The sequence below is a fragment of the Budorcas taxicolor genome, chromosome 2 (assembly GCF_023091745.1).
Source record: "Budorcas taxicolor isolate Tak-1 chromosome 2, Takin1.1, whole genome shotgun sequence".
In the NCBI taxonomy this organism is placed as follows: domain Eukaryota; kingdom Metazoa; phylum Chordata; class Mammalia; order Artiodactyla; family Bovidae; genus Budorcas; species Budorcas taxicolor.
The window spans coordinates 160,335,407-160,354,495 of record NC_068911.1 but is presented as its reverse complement, the minus strand read 5'-3'; the positions used below and the strand labels follow the sequence as shown (position 1 = coordinate 160,354,495).

Below are 19,089 nucleotides of genomic sequence, written 5' to 3'. Positions count from 1 at the left end.
ATAACTAAACATTAGTATCACTGCCTTTTTAAACAAAGTATTCTATAACTTTAAGGTAACATTGGGTTCCAGTTTCTTTCCCCTAGAAATGAACATAAACAAATGTCCTATTAATATCAGTTTGTTCAAAGAAAAAAAACTGAGGTGCAATCATGTCACAGTTAATGCATGTCTGCTTCCAATACATTCAAAGACAATATTAAAAAAAAAAATCAATAGTTAAAATAAGCCTTTTGCAGTCTGAGAATTCAAGATACTTAAAAAAATTTGTAAATACACATACATGCAAATTCTTCATATATACAAATTTTCACAAAATTAAGAAGTTGCAAAGAAATTAGAAGGATTACAGTGAATCTAACAAGCTACATTAAATGCTTTACCACTGACATATTCCTAAACATAGCAGTCATAGTAGTTTTAATAAATTTTCTACATGGCCTTTTTATAAAATTTGCTTTTAGACATAAAAGTTAGTCACTAGAAGTCTTCTGAAACTCTAATTTAAGAATTCAAGATGTTCTCAATTCACTACTGATATTTAAGGCCACTTTGGTAAAGGCATTGCAGCAAGAACACAAAACAATAGCATATTTTCTAGTATTTATTTTTTTCACCTGCAAACTGTTGCAAAACATGATCAGCTTTATTATGCAGACAGGTATCCCTCTACATTTTTAAAGAATTTAGGCATGTATAAACAGAAGAGCTCTTCAGAAAGGAAAAATTCAAGAATGACTAAAACCTTCCAATTTTGACTTTAACTTTCCAGTAGCAATGGTTAAAGTGATTTTAGGTCATTCATTTCCAGATATAAGACAGCACCTTAAAAGTGGCTGATCTATTTCCCCAGTAACATTTCTCACATAACAATGTGTTAAAGTTACAAATACTGATATGCACAAATAGCTAATTTCTAAGAAAAATATGTACAGTACTGCAGCATAATGAATGTGGCATCTGCAATAACTTAATATTAGCCAATTTTTAATATACATGATACCGCTACTTTTTTTTTTGCCAATTCACAGGTTAAAAGTTGTTACTGGAGCCCTCTGTTTCGCACATATTACCTGGTGTTTAATACACAATGCAGGCTTTTTAAAGACTTCTCTTGTGTTTAAAGCTAAGATCAGTGAAACAAGACAACAGTGCAAGAGGCGGAGAGATGTAATGTGACCATGTAAAAGTTCGTTCCAGTAAAGTGTGTCTATATAAGGCTATAAGAAAGGATTGGTTGATGAGCTTCCTGTTGGAAATTGTCCTGTTGGTGCACCAGTCTAAAGGAAAACATAAGACAAAATAAACAGACAGACAAGTGTGGGAAAATAAGAAAATAATAATATTTTTAAATTAATAGTATTTAGATTAAGTATTATTAAGTGAAGTCACTCAGTCATGTCTGACTCTTTGCAGCCCCATGGACTGTAGCCTACCAGGCTCCTCAATCCATGGGATTTTTCAGGCAAGAGTAGTGGAGTGGGTTGCCATTGCCTTCTCCAATTTAGATTAGGGTTTTATAATTACTGGCAACCATATTTATTCATTCCTATTATTAAGGCAGGAGAAGGAGGCAACAAATGATGGGATGGTTGGATGGCATCACCGACTCAATGGACAGGAGTTTGAGCAAACTCCGAGAGACCATGAAGGTCAGGAAGCCTGACACACGCTGCAGTCAGTGGGGTCACAAACAGTTAGAACATGACTTACTGACTGAACAACAATTACTATTTTTAGCAACATACTGTAACACAACTATAGGTTACCAGGCACTGTGTTGTGTCTTTTATATCCATTACTTCACATAATTCTGTTAACAGATTCCAAGAAGGGATTGGTCCTAAAACATACATTTACAACTCAAACCAAATGACTCCAGGATTCCCTTTGCACATTGATCACTAAATCGGCAGCCTCTCATAAAGCAGAATTTTGATAAGAAAGCATACCAGTTTCATGTCTACAATGTTTTGCTTTCGAGCTGATTAATGTGTTTTCTTAAATCAACAAACGATTGTGCACAATGGCTGCCTCGATTTGTACAATCTTGCATCTGGGAAGAATCACATCCTGCTTTTCCCACTTTGAAAACAATGCAACGACTTACAAACTGCTTAAAACTGCATCTCACTTACCATAAAAGGATTACTAGACACTCCAGCAGCTGCAACTTGACCAAAAGGGGTTACCACTGGCTTTGTTTGTCCAAATGCTGCAAAACCTGCACCTTGTTTAAAAAAAAAAAAATTATAACCTACACCTCTGAGCAACAATCAAGGAGTTTCAGAAAAATCCCCACCAGAGCAACAGTAATTTAAAAAATCAATGTTAACTTGTTGAGTCTCATGTTCTTCAAAGTAAGTTAAAAATTTCAGTGGCACGTCTTAAAGAGTTTACATCGACTCCCCAGAAATGGTTAATTCCAGTCTGTCCCAGCTATGTAAGTTGCTGACAAAGGATTTAATCAAAAGATGAGTTTGTTGACTATTTAAGAGGGGATGTGATCCAGGGATTTCAAACTTCAGCAAATGAACGGCCAAAAAACAAGCAAAATCCACCCAAAACAAAAAAGACTACAACAAAAACAGAAACAAAAACTGAAAACTTTCTCTAGTGAATCTTCCTGAAAACAAGTAACAAACTCGAACTACAATACAGTTACCTTTAGTCTATGTCATCACCACCAACAACAAACAACAAAATATATACAATAAATGGAACAAAATCAACAGTTCTCCAATGCAAAGCAAACACTCCAGGTCTATAAAGTTTCCTTTTAGAATCAAGAAGCATATTATAACACAGAACATACAAGAAAGATACTGGAGATCCTGAGAAAGAAGAGGTATTCTTTAGTCTCAGATTACTCCCAAATCTGTAATCTGATCATAAAAACTTACTAAATCACTCTATTTTCTGTGGCCTAACTCACCAAAGGCTTCTACATCTGTGTAATAAACACTCACTAGATAACACTAGAGCATTCTTTAGATAAATCTTTTTGTCCAAACATTCAAATTATGATAAATAAAGGATACATACAATGAACTTGGCACCAGCCAAATGTTAGCTCTTACCATTGGGCTGTTGAGAAAAAGCTGTCTGTTGAGGAAAAGCTGCTTGGGCTGGGAAGGCTGGCTGCTGGAAGCTGCCACTAAAGCTGGTGGGAAGACTATAGGGAGCGGGAGTCCCGAAGCCCGCAGGCATGCTCATGGATGCAGTGCCAAAGGTCGCCGCTGGCGGGAGAAGGAAAGGCTGATCACTTACAAACAAAAAAGGAGGTTGTCTCTACTCATACTCAGCAATGTAAAATAGACATCATTTACCTTAAAACCAGAAAGATGTATTTTAAATCCCCAAACCCCAACAAACTTAATAGCAAGTTTTAGTGCCATATAGTTTAATGTAAGCTATAAAGCTAGCATTTGAAATCATAAGTAAACCTCTCAAAGTAATTATATAAATTTGAGTCTAAATAGTAGTCTACTTTTAAAGTCCATCATCATGCAATTCACATGTACACTAGTATATACATTTTAAGTTTTGCTTTGTTATACAGAGTAAAATAGTGAAACATTTATATCTAATGAACTGTCTGCTATAATGTAGTATATGTATTCCTGGAAAAAGCTCTGCAAAATAGTTCACTTAAAAATAAAACTTACAAGAGAAATAGTGCAGCAGGCCACTCAAAACCTATTCAGCTTTGTAACCATAGTCAAAAAATGGATGGGGGATAATCCTAATAAAAACATCAACACAATTAAACTATATGGACTCCCATTCCTTTTTTGAAAAGTATAAATAAACAAAGACTTCTTTGCATAAGAGGTATAAGGAAGATAATATTAGGCACAAAGAGTTATAGAAACTGGGGCAAAGTACACAAAAACTGAACAGAAAGTGAAATAGGCATTCTTAAAAGAGCCAAAGAATGTAGGGATTAATGACACTGTACCCAATAACTACCATGGCCTGCCATATCTAGTCACTATAACTTCATGGAATGAAGCATTCATTCACAGGTTGGGGAAATCTGTGTGTGAACTACAGCTATATATATATATATATATATACACACACACATATACACACACACACACACACACACACATATGGTATGTTGCCATCACCCCCCACTTACAATGAGTTATGAATTCATATCATTATATTACTCATATAAAAACACACATAGTAACAGAACAATATAGTACTTTTTGCTAATGATTCAAAATAGAACCTTTCAACTATATGTTCTAGGAAAAAAGAGCCAACAATGTTGCTTTTAATACAGAACACTAGCAATTACATAGTGAAGCATTTTCAGCATTATGTTATCAAACAACATAATTCATTGCATTTTCTGATTCTAAGAAAAAAAATTACCAACTTGAATGCTGACTTAAGGCACTGAAATTAACACTACACGTGCTATATAGAATTATCTTTAATTAAAAAATTAAAAATCTGTTATGGATGTTGCTCAAAGTAATTCTCATAATCCTAATATTTGTAACAGTGCAATTCTCCTCAGTGAACCTAATTAGAACATAAAATTTTAAATATTACTTTTTATTATTCATAAGAAAAAGGAAACTAAGCCACTGGGAAGCAAGTGAATTAAAGAATAATAAGCACACTGCAAGGGAAACAGAAGGGTTTCAGAACAGACAACAATACACTGACATAACTTTGACAGCTCACTTTTTAAGAAAGCAGTATAAAGCAAAAGTTGGCTACAGTTAAGCAAAGCCAAACTCCATGGGATAATGTGGTAAAATGGTTTGGTACATAGAAAAGGTGTGTCACTCAAAGTACTATGAATTCAAACTTAAGAAAAATAATCAAAAAAGCTATTAACATTCTAATGTGACCATGGAGGTAAGCAATATGCTTTTCAATATTAAAACAAATTACCACAGGAGATTTTCATGTAACTTTATAAGTTATTCCCAATGCCACACATCCATGCCCACTCCATTTTAAAACATGGAAAAAACTTAACTTCACATGCAGGGATCCAGAACACTAGCAGAAGCTTCCACAAGCAGGTAGACAAATTGCCACACAAACCTAGATATTAGCTGTGGCCACCTACCAAAATGAGCGTGAGGAAACACTTGAGAATGCATTGCTCCAGAAAGGCCTTATGGAAAGCCATAAAGAGACCAATGTCAATTAACTTATGAGTAACTATTGTCAAAATAAAAGTAAATTTGTTTCATTAAAAAATTCTAAAATTAGAATACACTTACAAAGGAGACAGCATAAGAATACATAATAAAAATGCACCCACAGTCTTTACTTCAACTATATTCATGATACTAGTACTTACAGTATTTGAAACAAAGAGATTAGAATAATACCAGAAAAACAAATATCAAACAAAGAAACATTTAGGAAATACAGCTTTTAAGTAAACACTAACACTTTTTTTTTCACGTGAAGATGCAACAATATACATAAAATGATTTTCTAGGCCTCAGTAGTTACACCCAAAAATGCTATTCATAGAATCATCTAAAATGATCTAGTATCTACATTTTAGCATTTAAAAAGTCAAATCTCAGAAAAAGCACCTGAATAATGTTTGTTTTATTTTCAACTCCATATATTAACTAGAAACTAGTAAAGATAACTCAAGGGAACAAATTATTCAGGGAAAATTAGTCAGTGGACTCCATTAGAAAGGTGAGCAGCACTTTCAGTTTAAAGTGTGATGGCTAAAAAGAGAGAGAAAAGAGAAATTCATCCCGTGCAGATCTTAACCTGCATGACTGAGGTCAGACAGGTTACACGTAAAGAAAAGTACTCAACACAGATCAAATTTAGGTTAAGCACTAGAACCACTGTTTGAACTATCCGGAGTAGGACTGTTTCTAAAAATACATGTCCATACATTTTAAATAAGCATACTTAACTAACTAAATTTGGGGGAAAACAACAACTGAGATGTGAAAGTGGTTCTGAGTCTTGGTTCTGTTGTTTTCTAATTACAGGACACCACAACTTCTTTAAGCCTCAGTTTCCTCCTTTGAAAACAAGGGATGGAGAGGCAGATACAGTAATACCTAATTTACAAAGCTGCTGTGATTAAAAAAATATTCAATGAATCTGTTCTTTTTTCTTGCTAACTTAAAAGATGCTGTTTATAGCTCCTTATAAATTCAACAAAAGGTTGACTGAGGTAGAAGGGTTCTGCGATAAACAAGCTTGGTCACTTTATGTTTAGCTCCTTTCCTAGAGCATGTTACAAGCTCTGAGAAATCGTGCATTAATAATACTGGTTCAATTTTGTGTTATTAACTCAGCATTTCCCATATGCTTTTGGGCACAGAACCCCTTTCCCACAAAGCACTGTGTTAACATCACCTCAGGAGACATGTTCTACATAATACACTTTGGTAAAGCCTGACTTTTAGTCAACAATGATTGTTAATTAGTATTAACTACAATACTCAATCTGTAACACTGATGCCTAGTCCTGGGCTGCTATCAAACTATTTTAGACTTGTTTTTAACAAACTTTTTGAGATATAATTCATATATCATACAATTTATCAACTTAAAGGGTAAAATTCACTGTTTTGTTCTTTTTTAAAAACACATTCACCAGGTGTACAACCATCATCACAATTTAATTTTAGAACATTTTCACATCCCCCTCACTAAAAGAAATTCCACACCTATCAGCTCTCCATTTTGCCCCATCTCTTTTCTGTCTCTATAGGTTTGTCCATTCTGGACAGGTTATAAATAGAATCACACATTATATGACATTTTGTGACTAGCATCCTTTATTTTCCCTGCTGTTTTCTAGATTCATCCATGCTGTACCATATATCAGTACATATCATTACTTTTCACTTTTTATTATCAAAAAAACTCCACTGTACAGCTATACACATTTGCTTTATCCATTCATCAGTGGATGGTCACCTGGGATGTTTCCGTGTTCAGTTGTGTCCAACTCTTTTGAGACCCCCATGAACTGGAGCCTGCTAGGCTTCTCTGTCCATGGATTTCCCAGACAAGAATACTGGAGTGGGTTGCCATTTCCAACTCCAGGGGATCTTCCTGACCCAGGGATCAAATCCTCATCTCCTGCACTGCAGGCGGATTACCACTGAGCCACCTCAGCTGAGCCAAGACTGTTTCCACCTTTGACTACCAGGAATAATGCTGCTGTAAATACTTGTATACAAGTTATTGTGTGGACATATATTTCATTGACTTTCCTATAAGTGAAATGAGTGGAACCAGTGGAAATAGTGCTGATTTAGAAGCACTCTGGGATTAATGCTAAGTCGCTTCAGTCGTGTCCGACTCTGTGCGACCCCATAGATGGCAGCCCACCAGGCTCCCATGTCCCTGGGATTCTCCAGGCAAGAACGCTGGAGTGGGTTGCCATTTCCTTCTCCAATGCGTGAAAGTGAAACTGAAGTCGCTCAGTCGTGTCCGACTCTTAGCGACCCCATGGACTGCAGCCCACCAGGCTCCTCCGTCCGTGGGGTTTTCCAGGCCAAGAGTACTGGAGTGGGGTGCCATTGACTAATACTAGTCATTGGTTAATCAGGTAAATCCATCGAATTGGTCTCCACCTAAGTAATAAAATGATGATGCTTGGCTAGATACCACCATGATTCTTTTGGTTCTACATTTATACAAGTTTATTTCTTGGCTGGGGGAGGTTGGGGTTGTGGGGGGGTGGCGCGGGGAGACACGGGACACTTAAAATCATTCATTCATTCATTCATTCAATGAATATCAGAAAATAAAGGGTACTCATTCAGGGGCAAAGGAGAGATTTAAGAGTTTTAAGAGAACGTCCTAATAACTGAAAACCATAAAATTATATTAACTTCATTAATTAAAGGGTTCAAGGGCTCTAGAAAAATAGAATGCTAAATATTATAGAATCCTAAAAAAAAAAAGTCTTAGGCCACATTGGCCAGTCTTTTGAAGGTTTCTATATATTGTGGTAAAAGAAGGCCCCAAAGCTATTAAATGCAGGAAAAAAAATTATTATTAAAATATGCATTTTAAGAATGAAATGTATCAGCAAAACTTTATAAATAGTTTGCATAGAACTATTATTTAATACCTCTTTCAAAAGCTACCTCAAATGGATTTAACAATACTAATATGAACTAATATTAAGTTTGATGATATAAAACACTGTCGTTTATATTTTAGCTTCAACAGAAACATATTACATAGGTAACATTTACTTTGACTCAGTCAATTCAATAAGATGATCAATGTGAAAAATCAAAATGGTTTACAACAGAAAAGATATTTTACCTTGAAATAAAAATTTGGGGACATACTAGATTCACCTTTCAATAAATTTTGCTTAGACTAATATTAAAACTACTTTATATTATCTGAACAAGCTTTTTGAGATATAATTTGTACACTTTACATTATTTCACATCTTATATAGAACCTTAACTTTAAGGACTTTTGTACTCTAAGTAACAGTGGGGGTGGGGGTGATAATCTTTAACTCTAATAACAGAACCAGTCTGGAGGTACAATCACCAAAAAGAAAAAAAAAAAACAAAAACAGGAATGATTTACCAAGCATATGGGCTTCCCAAGTGGCACTAGTGGTAAAGAACCTGCCTGCCAATGCAAGAGATGTAAGAAATGCGGCTTCAATTTCTGGGTTGGGAAGATCCCGTGGAAGAGGCCATGACAACTACAGTATTCTTGCCTGGAGAATTCCACTGATAGAGGAGCCTGGCAGGCTACAGTCCATAGGGTCAAAAAGAGTCAGACACAACTGAAGGACTAAACACACACACACACCCCAACTCTATACAATAATGCAAGGACGATACAAGGTGATCTGCATCATCTAATTCTCACAATATCCCTGACAGAGAACACTGTTCACATTCTACAGAAAAAGATAATAAAGCTCAGAGGAGTTAGATCAACATGATCTTGGTTAAGGTATAATATGTTTCCATCCTTCAGTTTAAATGGGGTTAAATAGCTTTAAACATCTCAACAGTTATTATTATTACTGCAAATAATGTATTTTCCTATCACTTTTTCTCCATTCATTAAAAAAATAATATACAGAAAGCATTTTTAGGATTACCTAGTAAGTAAATACTAAACCAGGATTTGAACACAAATCTGGCTGTATCCAAAACATATGCACTTAACTTCCCTGAGCCTCAGTCATCTCAGCTGTTAAGAGTGATTTAAACATCTGATGAGTTAAGAGGACTAAATGAGACAATGTACAAAATACCACGTCATGAGACATTTTAAAAATTCATTCCATGAAGTCAAAAGTCTATGCTCAGAAACAGAAATATTATATACATCATCAGTGATGAACAGTATATTTTGTCCAAAACACAACAGAAATCTGAAATAATCACTGATTATGTTTAAGCATAGTATATTTATATGTTTTTGAATGAAAATAAATCATTAAAAATTATGTGCAAAATTTAAATACTTATACAACATGTATTCCGTGAGATAGCAACAGATTATGAATGAAGATATTATATGAAAATGGAAGTTATGGTTCAAACTTCCAATATTACAGTTCTCAACCTTGCCAATGACAAAACGATGTGCTAGTAATTAGTAGTTCTTAACGGTGCAAATTTATTGTGATATTATAAGCACCTTACTCTCTCAAAATATCACATCAACATATGCTATAAGTCAAGTTTAAGGCTTTAGTTCTAAAGTTATCTAAATCTAAAAACCAACAAATTCAGCTTAATGGGTACTGGGTCATACCACATGCACCTGCCAACATTCCAAGGTACTGGCAAATATCTCTGGTGTTCAGGGTAATAAGACAAAAATCAAAGAGGCAAAATAAAAGAAATATGTGGCTAGCTTACAATATGAATCAAAAAGAAAAAAGAGGGGGAGGGATAAAGAGGATTTTTTAAAAAAATTATAAAAAGAGAATATATTCAAATTATTATATCCCAAATTAAACCAGTTTCAACACCCCCCAAAAAATGTTAACAACCCTAAAAGAGATACACATTGGGAAAATACCTCATTATCAAGATCTCATGTATCAATAATAAAATCCATCCATTCCTTGCAATCCCAAGCAAAGGAAAAAACATGACACATATTTTCAATTGAGTTATAATCAATAATTGTGAAACCTGATCAACAAATAAGTCAGAATTATAATGTTCAAGTACCACCTCTGTCATGAACCGGCAGTGTGGAGTTAAGGCTTTAACTCTCATCTCTATGCTTGATTCCACACCCAAAATATGAAACCTTTCAGTGGTGAGTGCTAGGTAACTTCCATGGTCCATTTTCAACTATTAGGTTCCAGGATTCTATAAACTTTCAGCTAGCATATGTTTTCATAGACGAAACTAATCCACTTCACAGTCAATTCAGTAAAAAAGGAACCTTATTTTCTAATGTTCTTCACATAGTGTCTTTGTGGTATATACCTTTCCCAAAGTTTACTGTTCTGTAATTTACATTTCTTACCTGTTGCTCCTCTGGCATTGGTCTGAAATGGATTTGTAGAAGATGCCACAGAAGGACCAGCAGCAGCAACAAATGGATTTGTGGAAGGTGTAGCTTTAAAAAATTATAAGATACACTATAAAATCCTAATGCATTTGTATTCAATTACTTAAAATATTTGTTCATATATTTATGAAGATAGAAAATTAGAGCTTTCTGATAATAAACTGGTGCTTTGATCGTCTTCTGGTATCCCTAAGAAAATGCAATACAATATACACATATATTTGGACTCCATATAAAAACCAATACATATACCAGAAACACATACCTCCAAATGGAGCAGGCACACTTGAAGATGCAGGCTGTGTCTGTGCAGAAGCACCCACTGGCACCGTTCCAAAAACATTACTGAAAACAAGTATTGAAAGAATTCATATTTTGAGAGGGGGAAAAGAGCAAAGGTAATCTAACAACAGGGTTGCCATAAAATACGGAAAAAATAATATTGAACATATCATGCATCACATCAGCTTTCAAACTTTTAAGTCTTAGAATTCATTTACATTCTAAAAAAACAAGAACCCCAAAGAGCTTCAAGATGCTATATCTACCAATATACAGTACATCAATTAAAACAGAAATTTAAGAATTTTTAATTCATTTGAAAATAACAATAAAGCCATTCATATCTGATACTTTTACAAATCTCTTTAATGGGTGGCTTAATAGATGATCAATCTATTGTGATATGTTGTTTAGCTTGGTGCATATGAAGAAAAAACTGGCCTCATGTGGCATCACGGTTGAACAAAACAGAATTTTAACACCTTTTCCAGATAACTATGTATATCTTGCTTGATATCATTCCAGAAACAAGAGTTACAGTTTCCTAGAGGTTAGCTGCAATATGGTCCAACTCTCATATCTGTATAGGAGGAGAAGGGAAGGGCAGAGGATGAGATGGTTGGATAGTATCATCAACGCAATGGACATGAGTTTGAGCAAACTCCTGGAGACGGTAAAGGGCATGGAAGCCTGGCATGCTGCAGTTCATGCGGTTTCAAAGGTGGACACAACTTTGCGACTCGACAACAGCTGTGATATGGAATCTGAAACCCTATCAATGAACTCTGATGCACTCTTAAAGTAACATCCAGTAGTCTATCTTACACTTTAAATGAATCTTTTACTACTTTCGTATCATTCGGAAAATACTTGACGCCCATCTTCAAAATGTCAATATATTTCCTTATGCAAAATAAAAAAACAACCATTAACATCACCATCCATGTCATCAGAAAAGCAATAGGAAGCTTAATATTAAGCTCATGGTGGCTAATAAATTTTCCGAAATTCTACTTAGTTGCTTGAGACTGTGTATTTTAGCCATTGTTTTCCCTAAAGTGACAGACTTAAAAATTTCATTTCTGAGAAAATGTCTAACAAATATCCAAATCTCAATAACCATGGTTTGTTTAGCAATCATACTTCCAAGAAAAAAATGGTGTTCCATAAAACAAGTAGCTGGTTCATTCCACCACTCAAAAAACCACATAAGTTGATTTTCCTCAAGACAGCTTTATACTTCAGTATACGGCAGAACAACTCGATGCATACCACACTTCAATACAGAGAAAATTAAGACATGTGTCAGGGTCTAGACTTAACAAAATCAAATTCCTTTACACTGCTTCATCAAGCATATTCATAATAAAAACTGAATCAAAAATATTCCTAAGTAAAACTGACTGTGTGGTAGCAAGGAATGACTATTAGATGACTGCTGGTACAGCTTGGCACTGGAGCCATAATTCAATGCTAAGTCACCATCAAGTCTTAACCTATTAAAGAGTTTCTATACCATGAATACAAATGTCAATTAATGAAAACACAACCACCCACTCAGAATTATTATGAATTTAGTTTTAACCTCACAAACCTTTGGAATGGGTCTTAGGTACTTCAAATATTCCATGTATTATACTCTGGGGACCACTTATTATGAGTATAATGTAATATCAATAAACCATTTCATTACATATACCTGTGTTTCCAGACTTTATGGCCACCTTGCTATAGTTCACTATTTTATATGTCTACTGTAGTCAATATTAGTAAAGCAAAAATACAGAAATACTCTGAATTTTATTCTTTGGATTCAATCTTTCCCATCTGCCATACAGAAAATGTGTTACTGGAGAATAAGCCCAACTAACTAGTGTTGCAATCCTATCATTTTTTTCTGGAAAAGGTGCTAAAAGGAAAAAAAAAGTTACTCGGATAAAAGAGACAATCTATAGGAATGGAAAATCAAGGGTAAGACATTGTACAGATAAGTCACCTATACTTCTGGGTCTGCTTCCTTGACCCAAAAAGAAGTCAAAAAACTAGAAGAGTTTTTAAAGATCAAATGTTTTTAAAATGTGGTAGACTCTCTTCTGCCAAGAATTCCTTACACCATACATACACAAACACTGTAACAGATACATCTATTTATAAATACCAGTGTGACAGAAAAGATACAGGACTAATCTTGGGTTCTGGTGCAAATCTTTCTAAAACTTTACTTACAACTCAGGCTACAACATGTTACTTTCAGTGTTTAATCTTCATGACTAAAAACTGTACCTTAAAAGTAAGTAATTCTGTAAACAGATTCTCTGAGTATAATTAAACTTGTATTTAACAATTTAACACATCCATTTCAAGATGCGTATATACTCTAAATTATATTTCAGCATTCAAGGAGAAAAAGTACTTTTGATTAAATAAAAAATATAAAACGATGGTAAATCCCCTATGGTAATTACTCAAGGGGTATATTTTAACTAAAAAATGTAAACTCGTAACTTTCTTCAAATTTAGGAAAATATTCAAGAATCTTTTAAATTAAGCCCCAAATAGTGATTACTTAACAACATAATTATTCAAAGTTGAAAAAAAGCTTAAATATAAAACACAAGACAATGACAAGCTACCTGCTAGCATTACTTGTGGAAGTATACACATTACTGGAGGTGGCAGCAGAGCTGAAAACACTGTCCAGTTCTGCCAGGGCTGCATACTTGTCTGAAGATGCACTTGACTGACTGGGAACTGAAACCACAGAACCAACAGGAGCTTTACCTGTGGTCCCAAACCCACTACCCTGATCACCACCTATGAACAAACAGAAACAAATTAAATCAAAGATTTTAACTTACGCTTTTCCTTTCAACTTACCAACAGCATTTGCCATGATGTGTGAATTTAAAACTGATTTGGAGCTTAGCAAATAAATGGACATGATTCTAGAGTCTTACCTAATAAATAAATACTCCAGAAAATACTGGACAAGTTTGGTGCTATACATTCCACTCTGATAAAAATAAAATACTCTGTCTGAAATAAAAACTAAGACCTGGTACCAATGACATGTCTAGGTTACATATAAGAAGAAAATTCTCAAAGTGCTACATTAAATCTGCAAGATGGGGACAACTCAATCAAGCGCACATATACACTCATCTAATGCTGGACCTATGTGAACTCAATCTATTAATAATATCATCTTCCCAGGGTTGTTTACAAAAAAATTAAGAGACAGTAATAAGTAAGAGTAATAAGATAAGTAATAAGTAACACTTACTATGTGCCAGACGCTGTTCTAAATACCTCTCATGCAGTAACACATACAACACAACTTTTTAAGTTGAATGCTATTTCTATTGCTCTTGGTGGGGAGATGAGAAATCATGCTCAGAGATCAGAATCCAGTCTGAAAGCAGACCCCAGCTGTTCTCCTTACTACACTATGCACTTTGAGAGGCAAAAATACTAGCCTTACGACCATAACTGGGTATAAAAATACACTGCAAATAGGCTTTATTTCTTTTTAAATAAATACTAAAATAGTCATAGAAAATAGTTCAAAATTAATACATCACAGAAACCACCAAATAATCCTCTAGTCATCTCTTGGCCTTTTTGGCCTTTAGAACAATAAAGCATGCTAAGACAAAATTAAATTTTTGTCAATTATTTTCTTTTAAATCTAGAAGTTTACAAACTAGTTTCTAGGCTTTCTACCGTGTGGTTATTTCAGATCCAAAATGGGCTAAATAGTCACGAAAATTTAAGTGTAGATAAAACCTATACACAATGAAGAAAAGCATCCTCAGAATGTAATCAATAGAATCAAATGTAGAAGACTGCTTAATACACAAATTTGTATTCTTTTCTTTAAAGCTTGATACCTTGCCCAGCACTGAAGATATTGTCTAAATTAGCAAGTGCCGCATATTTGTCTGTTGTCTGTAGACCAGCTTTGTTCGCTGAAACTTTACTAACAGCTGAAGCTGTTTGATGACTCTGGGATGTATTGAAGGTTCCAAAATCAGCACTGGAGGATTTGGGGAAGTTATCAAAATGAGCAAAATTAGCATTTACTGATCCAGCACTTCCACCTGTAATGGAATAGACAGAAAACTTGAAACTGCTAGACTTTCCCAATATCCTCTGATAGATTATATGATCATTTCTTCTTAAACTAAGTTTCCTATAAGAAATCCTAAAATCTTAAAAGTAAGAATTGGCAAATGGCATTCAACTTGAATCATCTACACATAACCACTCACAGTCTACAAAACTAGATTTTCAAAGGTCCTGACAACATATAGGGCAACAAGTTCCTATGGTGTAATTGTGTAATTACCTATCCCGGAATGAACAAAATAATTCACCGGAGAGTCTCCATGCTACTCAGTTTTATTGTACTTGAAGAGCTACTACTCAATTCCACATAATTTAATGTACACACAACACTACAATGTCTTCAGTAAAATTATGCTAACATATTTCAAGGAAAAAATAAGAGCACTTAATAAATAAATAATATAAATAATACATCAATTTTATTCTACTAAGATTTTAAAGACTGTTCTATATTCTAGAATCTTCCCTAACATACTACCAAAATATTAAAAACCAATATATATTCATTCTATGCTTCTGATGCAATACTTTTGATGTTTGTTCTTTATACCTACACATTAGTTTCAGCAATCAAGATAGTAGATATAGATACATGTAAATACAGTTATAGATTAAACTGAGAGCAACACGCACTTAAAGGTATTTCAGAAACAGAGACATTACACCCTATTTTTTAAAAAAAAACACTTTCCATCAATCAGTTTTTTATACATTCTAAAACAAATACATGTCTTACAGAAATTAAACTGTTTTTGATTAAAACTAAATAATGTCTGTATTTAAAAGACTGTGATCTGTCACAAGGAACTGGTGAACAAAGCACATACTAAGTTTTTAAAATCTGTATGAAGAAAGTTATTTCAAATTAATAAAAACAATTATTAAAGCAACTGTTACTGTACACTATTGTGTTCTCCGAGTTTAGCAATAGTGAGGAGAGTAAAAGTGCGAATTTATGGAGAATTATCATGAAAGGATGATTAAAATTCTATAACTGAAAAACCTATAAAATATACCATTAAATATACAAATTAGTAAAAGATGCCTACTTGACAACAGAACTTACTGTTGGAAGCCTGGAGAGGAAAAGCTGAAGTAAATTCACCAAAACTGCAGCTAGATGAAAGCATTCTAAATGCTGGACAGCCAGAAATTATGTAAATGATGAAATTTAAAGAAAAAAAAAGAAAGTTGAAGGAAAAGGCTTTAAGACAATACAGAGTTAAAAGTTGAAAGAAAAGCAATCAGCCAAAGATCTAAACAAAGGTTCAATGAGTTTCTGAAAATAATACAGTTTATGGGTAAGTATTCAATGTTTAAAGACCAATTCCTGCACAGAAAACTATTTGAAGTTTATCAAAGTGATTATTAAATAATCTACTCAACCAATTATTTTCTGAAGCTTGCTGCCCTGAAAAGTACTTACATTTTTAGTTCTATGGAAATAATTAACTAGCTTCTTTTATTTAGAGCCTAAATTAAATCAAAACGTATTTTGTGAACCTAAAAAACTATTACTACTTCAATGTCTCCGTGCCTAAGAAATTTAAGAAAGATTCATGTGCAGGAAAAGGAAAACAGATATGAATTAGACAAAACACTAGTGTCCAGAAAAACAAATAAAAAAAAATATAAAGATTTCAGGTTTCCCCAGAGCTTTGTAAAACAGAACTATTTTAAAACCAGATAATCACAGTATTTAAGTTTAGAATAATTTTCCAAAACTATATCTACAGAGTTGTATTCTATTTTTTAAAGTAAACATTTAATCATAATGCTAGAGAGGCTCTACCTGTGGTTTGGGGCTGAAAAGAAGAGTGACTTGCTGTGGGGAAACCTCCAAAATTACTCGAACCACTAGACTGTCCAAATGCATCAAAGTCTGCAAAATCTGCATTTGCAGAATTCTGAGCTGTAAATGGTAAGGAATAATACATGTTAATGAACATGAAAACTATAAATAAAAAATATGATAAATGAGTTTAAGAATTTTATGAAAGTTTCCATGTTTCATAACTTAAAGAAAATTCATTTAGAAATCAGATTTTAAGTTCTACAAATGTTTATTTCACCCAACCGCAAGCAATTCATCAAAGGGCATCCAGTACAATGATAAATTTGTACACAAATAGCCTTTGAGTGGCATCACGAACAGTACTATAAAGTGACTCTATTAAAGGAATCTCTGAATTAACAGCACTAAACACAAGTTTCAGTAAAGCAGAGAGATGTGGGATACAGGATACATTTGGAAAATTGAGATTTAAAATGGTGATTCACCAGTTACATGAATCATATGAAAATGGCTTGATTACATTAAAAATTTTTGTTGTTTTTAAGCTTGCAACTATGTTACATCATAGCATACTTTAAAAAAAGCAAGTACACAAAAAGCTGGACATGATCATCAAATAAACTGAAGAAACTCATATTTTATTAGGAGCTTATCATATTAAAACACATATTAACTTAAGAAACAATAAAAACTAGTAAAAATTATACCATAAATACACCTCAAACCTACTGAAAAAGACCAACTGGCATTTCCCAACTGGTAACCAATCTAACAGCAAAGTCCTAGGCTTCTATAAAGTTAATATGTAAGGTAAAACAAAAGATTTTTTAAAAGGCCAAAACAGATGCTGGATAAGATTTTTACAGAGGATAACATAAGAATAAGAAGTGGTTGATATGCAGGAAAGTGAATGCTAAATCGTAAGAGTGAAAAGGATGTCCAACAAAGTGAGTGAGCCACTTTAAATTCCTTGGCAGGCAATTCTATTTCTAGGCAGTTTTTGTAAAACTACTACAAATGAGCATACAGCTAATTCTAATAGCTAAACAATGTATTTTTTATAATAATGAAAAATCAGAAACTCAAATGGCCAGTAATTAGGGATTACTTAATTAAAGAACATTACACGATGGAATATAATGTAGCCATTAAGAAATATATCATGTAAAGAATATTTAGCTTTATACAAAAATACTTATAGCAAAGTAAACAAGATAAATAGGTTAATAAATTCCAGATATATCTTCATGTGGTAACTTCATTAAACATGATATCATGTGCATACAAAATCTGCGTTTTAGTTAAATGGAAGTAGTGAGATTTCAGGTAGGTTATCATGTCCTGAGCTTGCCTTTTTCAGTGAGTCTGTACTCTACTTGGGCTTCCCTGGTGGCTCAGAGGTAACAAGCCAAAAGAAGTCACTAAGCAAAAAAAATTGTCCGTTAAAGTAAAACATTATTCTAGGAAGAAAATCAGCAAAACTTACAGCATTTCCTGTAACTGCTCTTTTTTTTTTATCTAACTGGGTATGATAATGAGCAGGGGGACATGTACATAAAGAAGATCAGACCCCCTTTTCCTACACATCTGTGCCAACCTACCACTTCTGACATGTGGAGTGCTATCCCACTTTGCTCTTGAAAACCTTTTTAAAACCAACTGTCTTGGCCCTCAAATACCACACAGAAGTACCTAAATTAAAAGGCTGCTTACTGCTTAACAACATAAATTCTGTGTTTTCTTGACTCCCTACACTATTTTGTCTGTTTTTATTTAATAAGATAAAATTCAACTTTACAGGCTGAAATTTTACTTTCCCCAAAATACATATAATAGAAGAAATACTAATAGATTAAAAAATGTTTTAATTAATTTCTCAAAAAATATTTTAAAACAAGTATCTATGCCAGTTTAAATTATATATAAGGTTAAACACAGTTTACTGGCACATTGCTGACAACACCATAAGTGCAGTTTAATGAAAAGGGAATCTAAGATAAGAGTCAGACAACTCCATCTTAACATGAGAAACTGTAAACCCTTGGATTAGTCCCTCATTGTTCTGACTCTACCAGTATTCTTACTAACAATATGAGAAGATTCATTAGATGGCCTCTACTAATAAAACCAACACTATGATTCTACAACTTATAAAAACAAATAGGAATAATTTCTTATCAGCTTTAAAATGCTAATCCAAAGAAAATTCTAAAAGACAAAGTAAGTTTCTTAAGGTGAAAACAGATAATACAACTGTAAACCAAATGAAAAGAGAGCATGATATATGAAGTTCTCAAATTCAGAGCAGATTATATTTCAAAAGGCAAGTTTCC

General features: G+C 33.7%; 1 protein-coding gene across 3 annotated transcripts in view; it reads right to left on the bottom strand.

Moving 5' to 3' along the window:
* Positions 1–329: 329 nt before the first annotated feature.
* The window catches only part of AGFG1 (ArfGAP with FG repeats 1), a 77,605-nt gene continuing 58,845 nt past the window's right edge, over positions 330–19,089 (bottom strand). Inside the window, exons 6-15 of one of the 3 annotated variants that reach the window (XM_052659802.1) lie at positions 16,754–16,873; positions 16,028–16,099; positions 14,724–14,933; positions 13,467–13,647; positions 10,817–10,896; positions 10,507–10,599; positions 5,102–5,149; positions 3,081–3,239; positions 2,139–2,230; positions 501–1,280 (exon numbers count right to left, since the gene is read on the bottom strand). In XM_052659802.1, coding sequence (XP_052515762.1) covers positions 1,221–1,280; positions 2,139–2,230; positions 3,081–3,239; positions 5,102–5,149; positions 10,507–10,599; positions 10,817–10,896; positions 13,467–13,647; positions 14,724–14,933; positions 16,028–16,099; positions 16,754–16,873 — 1,115 coding nt within the window. In that variant the 3' untranslated portion in view covers positions 501–1,220. Of the gene's footprint in view, positions 1,281–2,138; positions 2,231–3,080; positions 3,240–5,101; positions 5,150–10,506; positions 10,600–10,816; positions 10,897–13,466; positions 13,648–14,723; positions 14,934–16,027; positions 16,100–16,753; positions 16,874–19,089 lie in introns of all 3 variants that reach the window. The other 2 variants (XM_052659810.1, XM_052659819.1) reach the window with 2 other exon arrangements.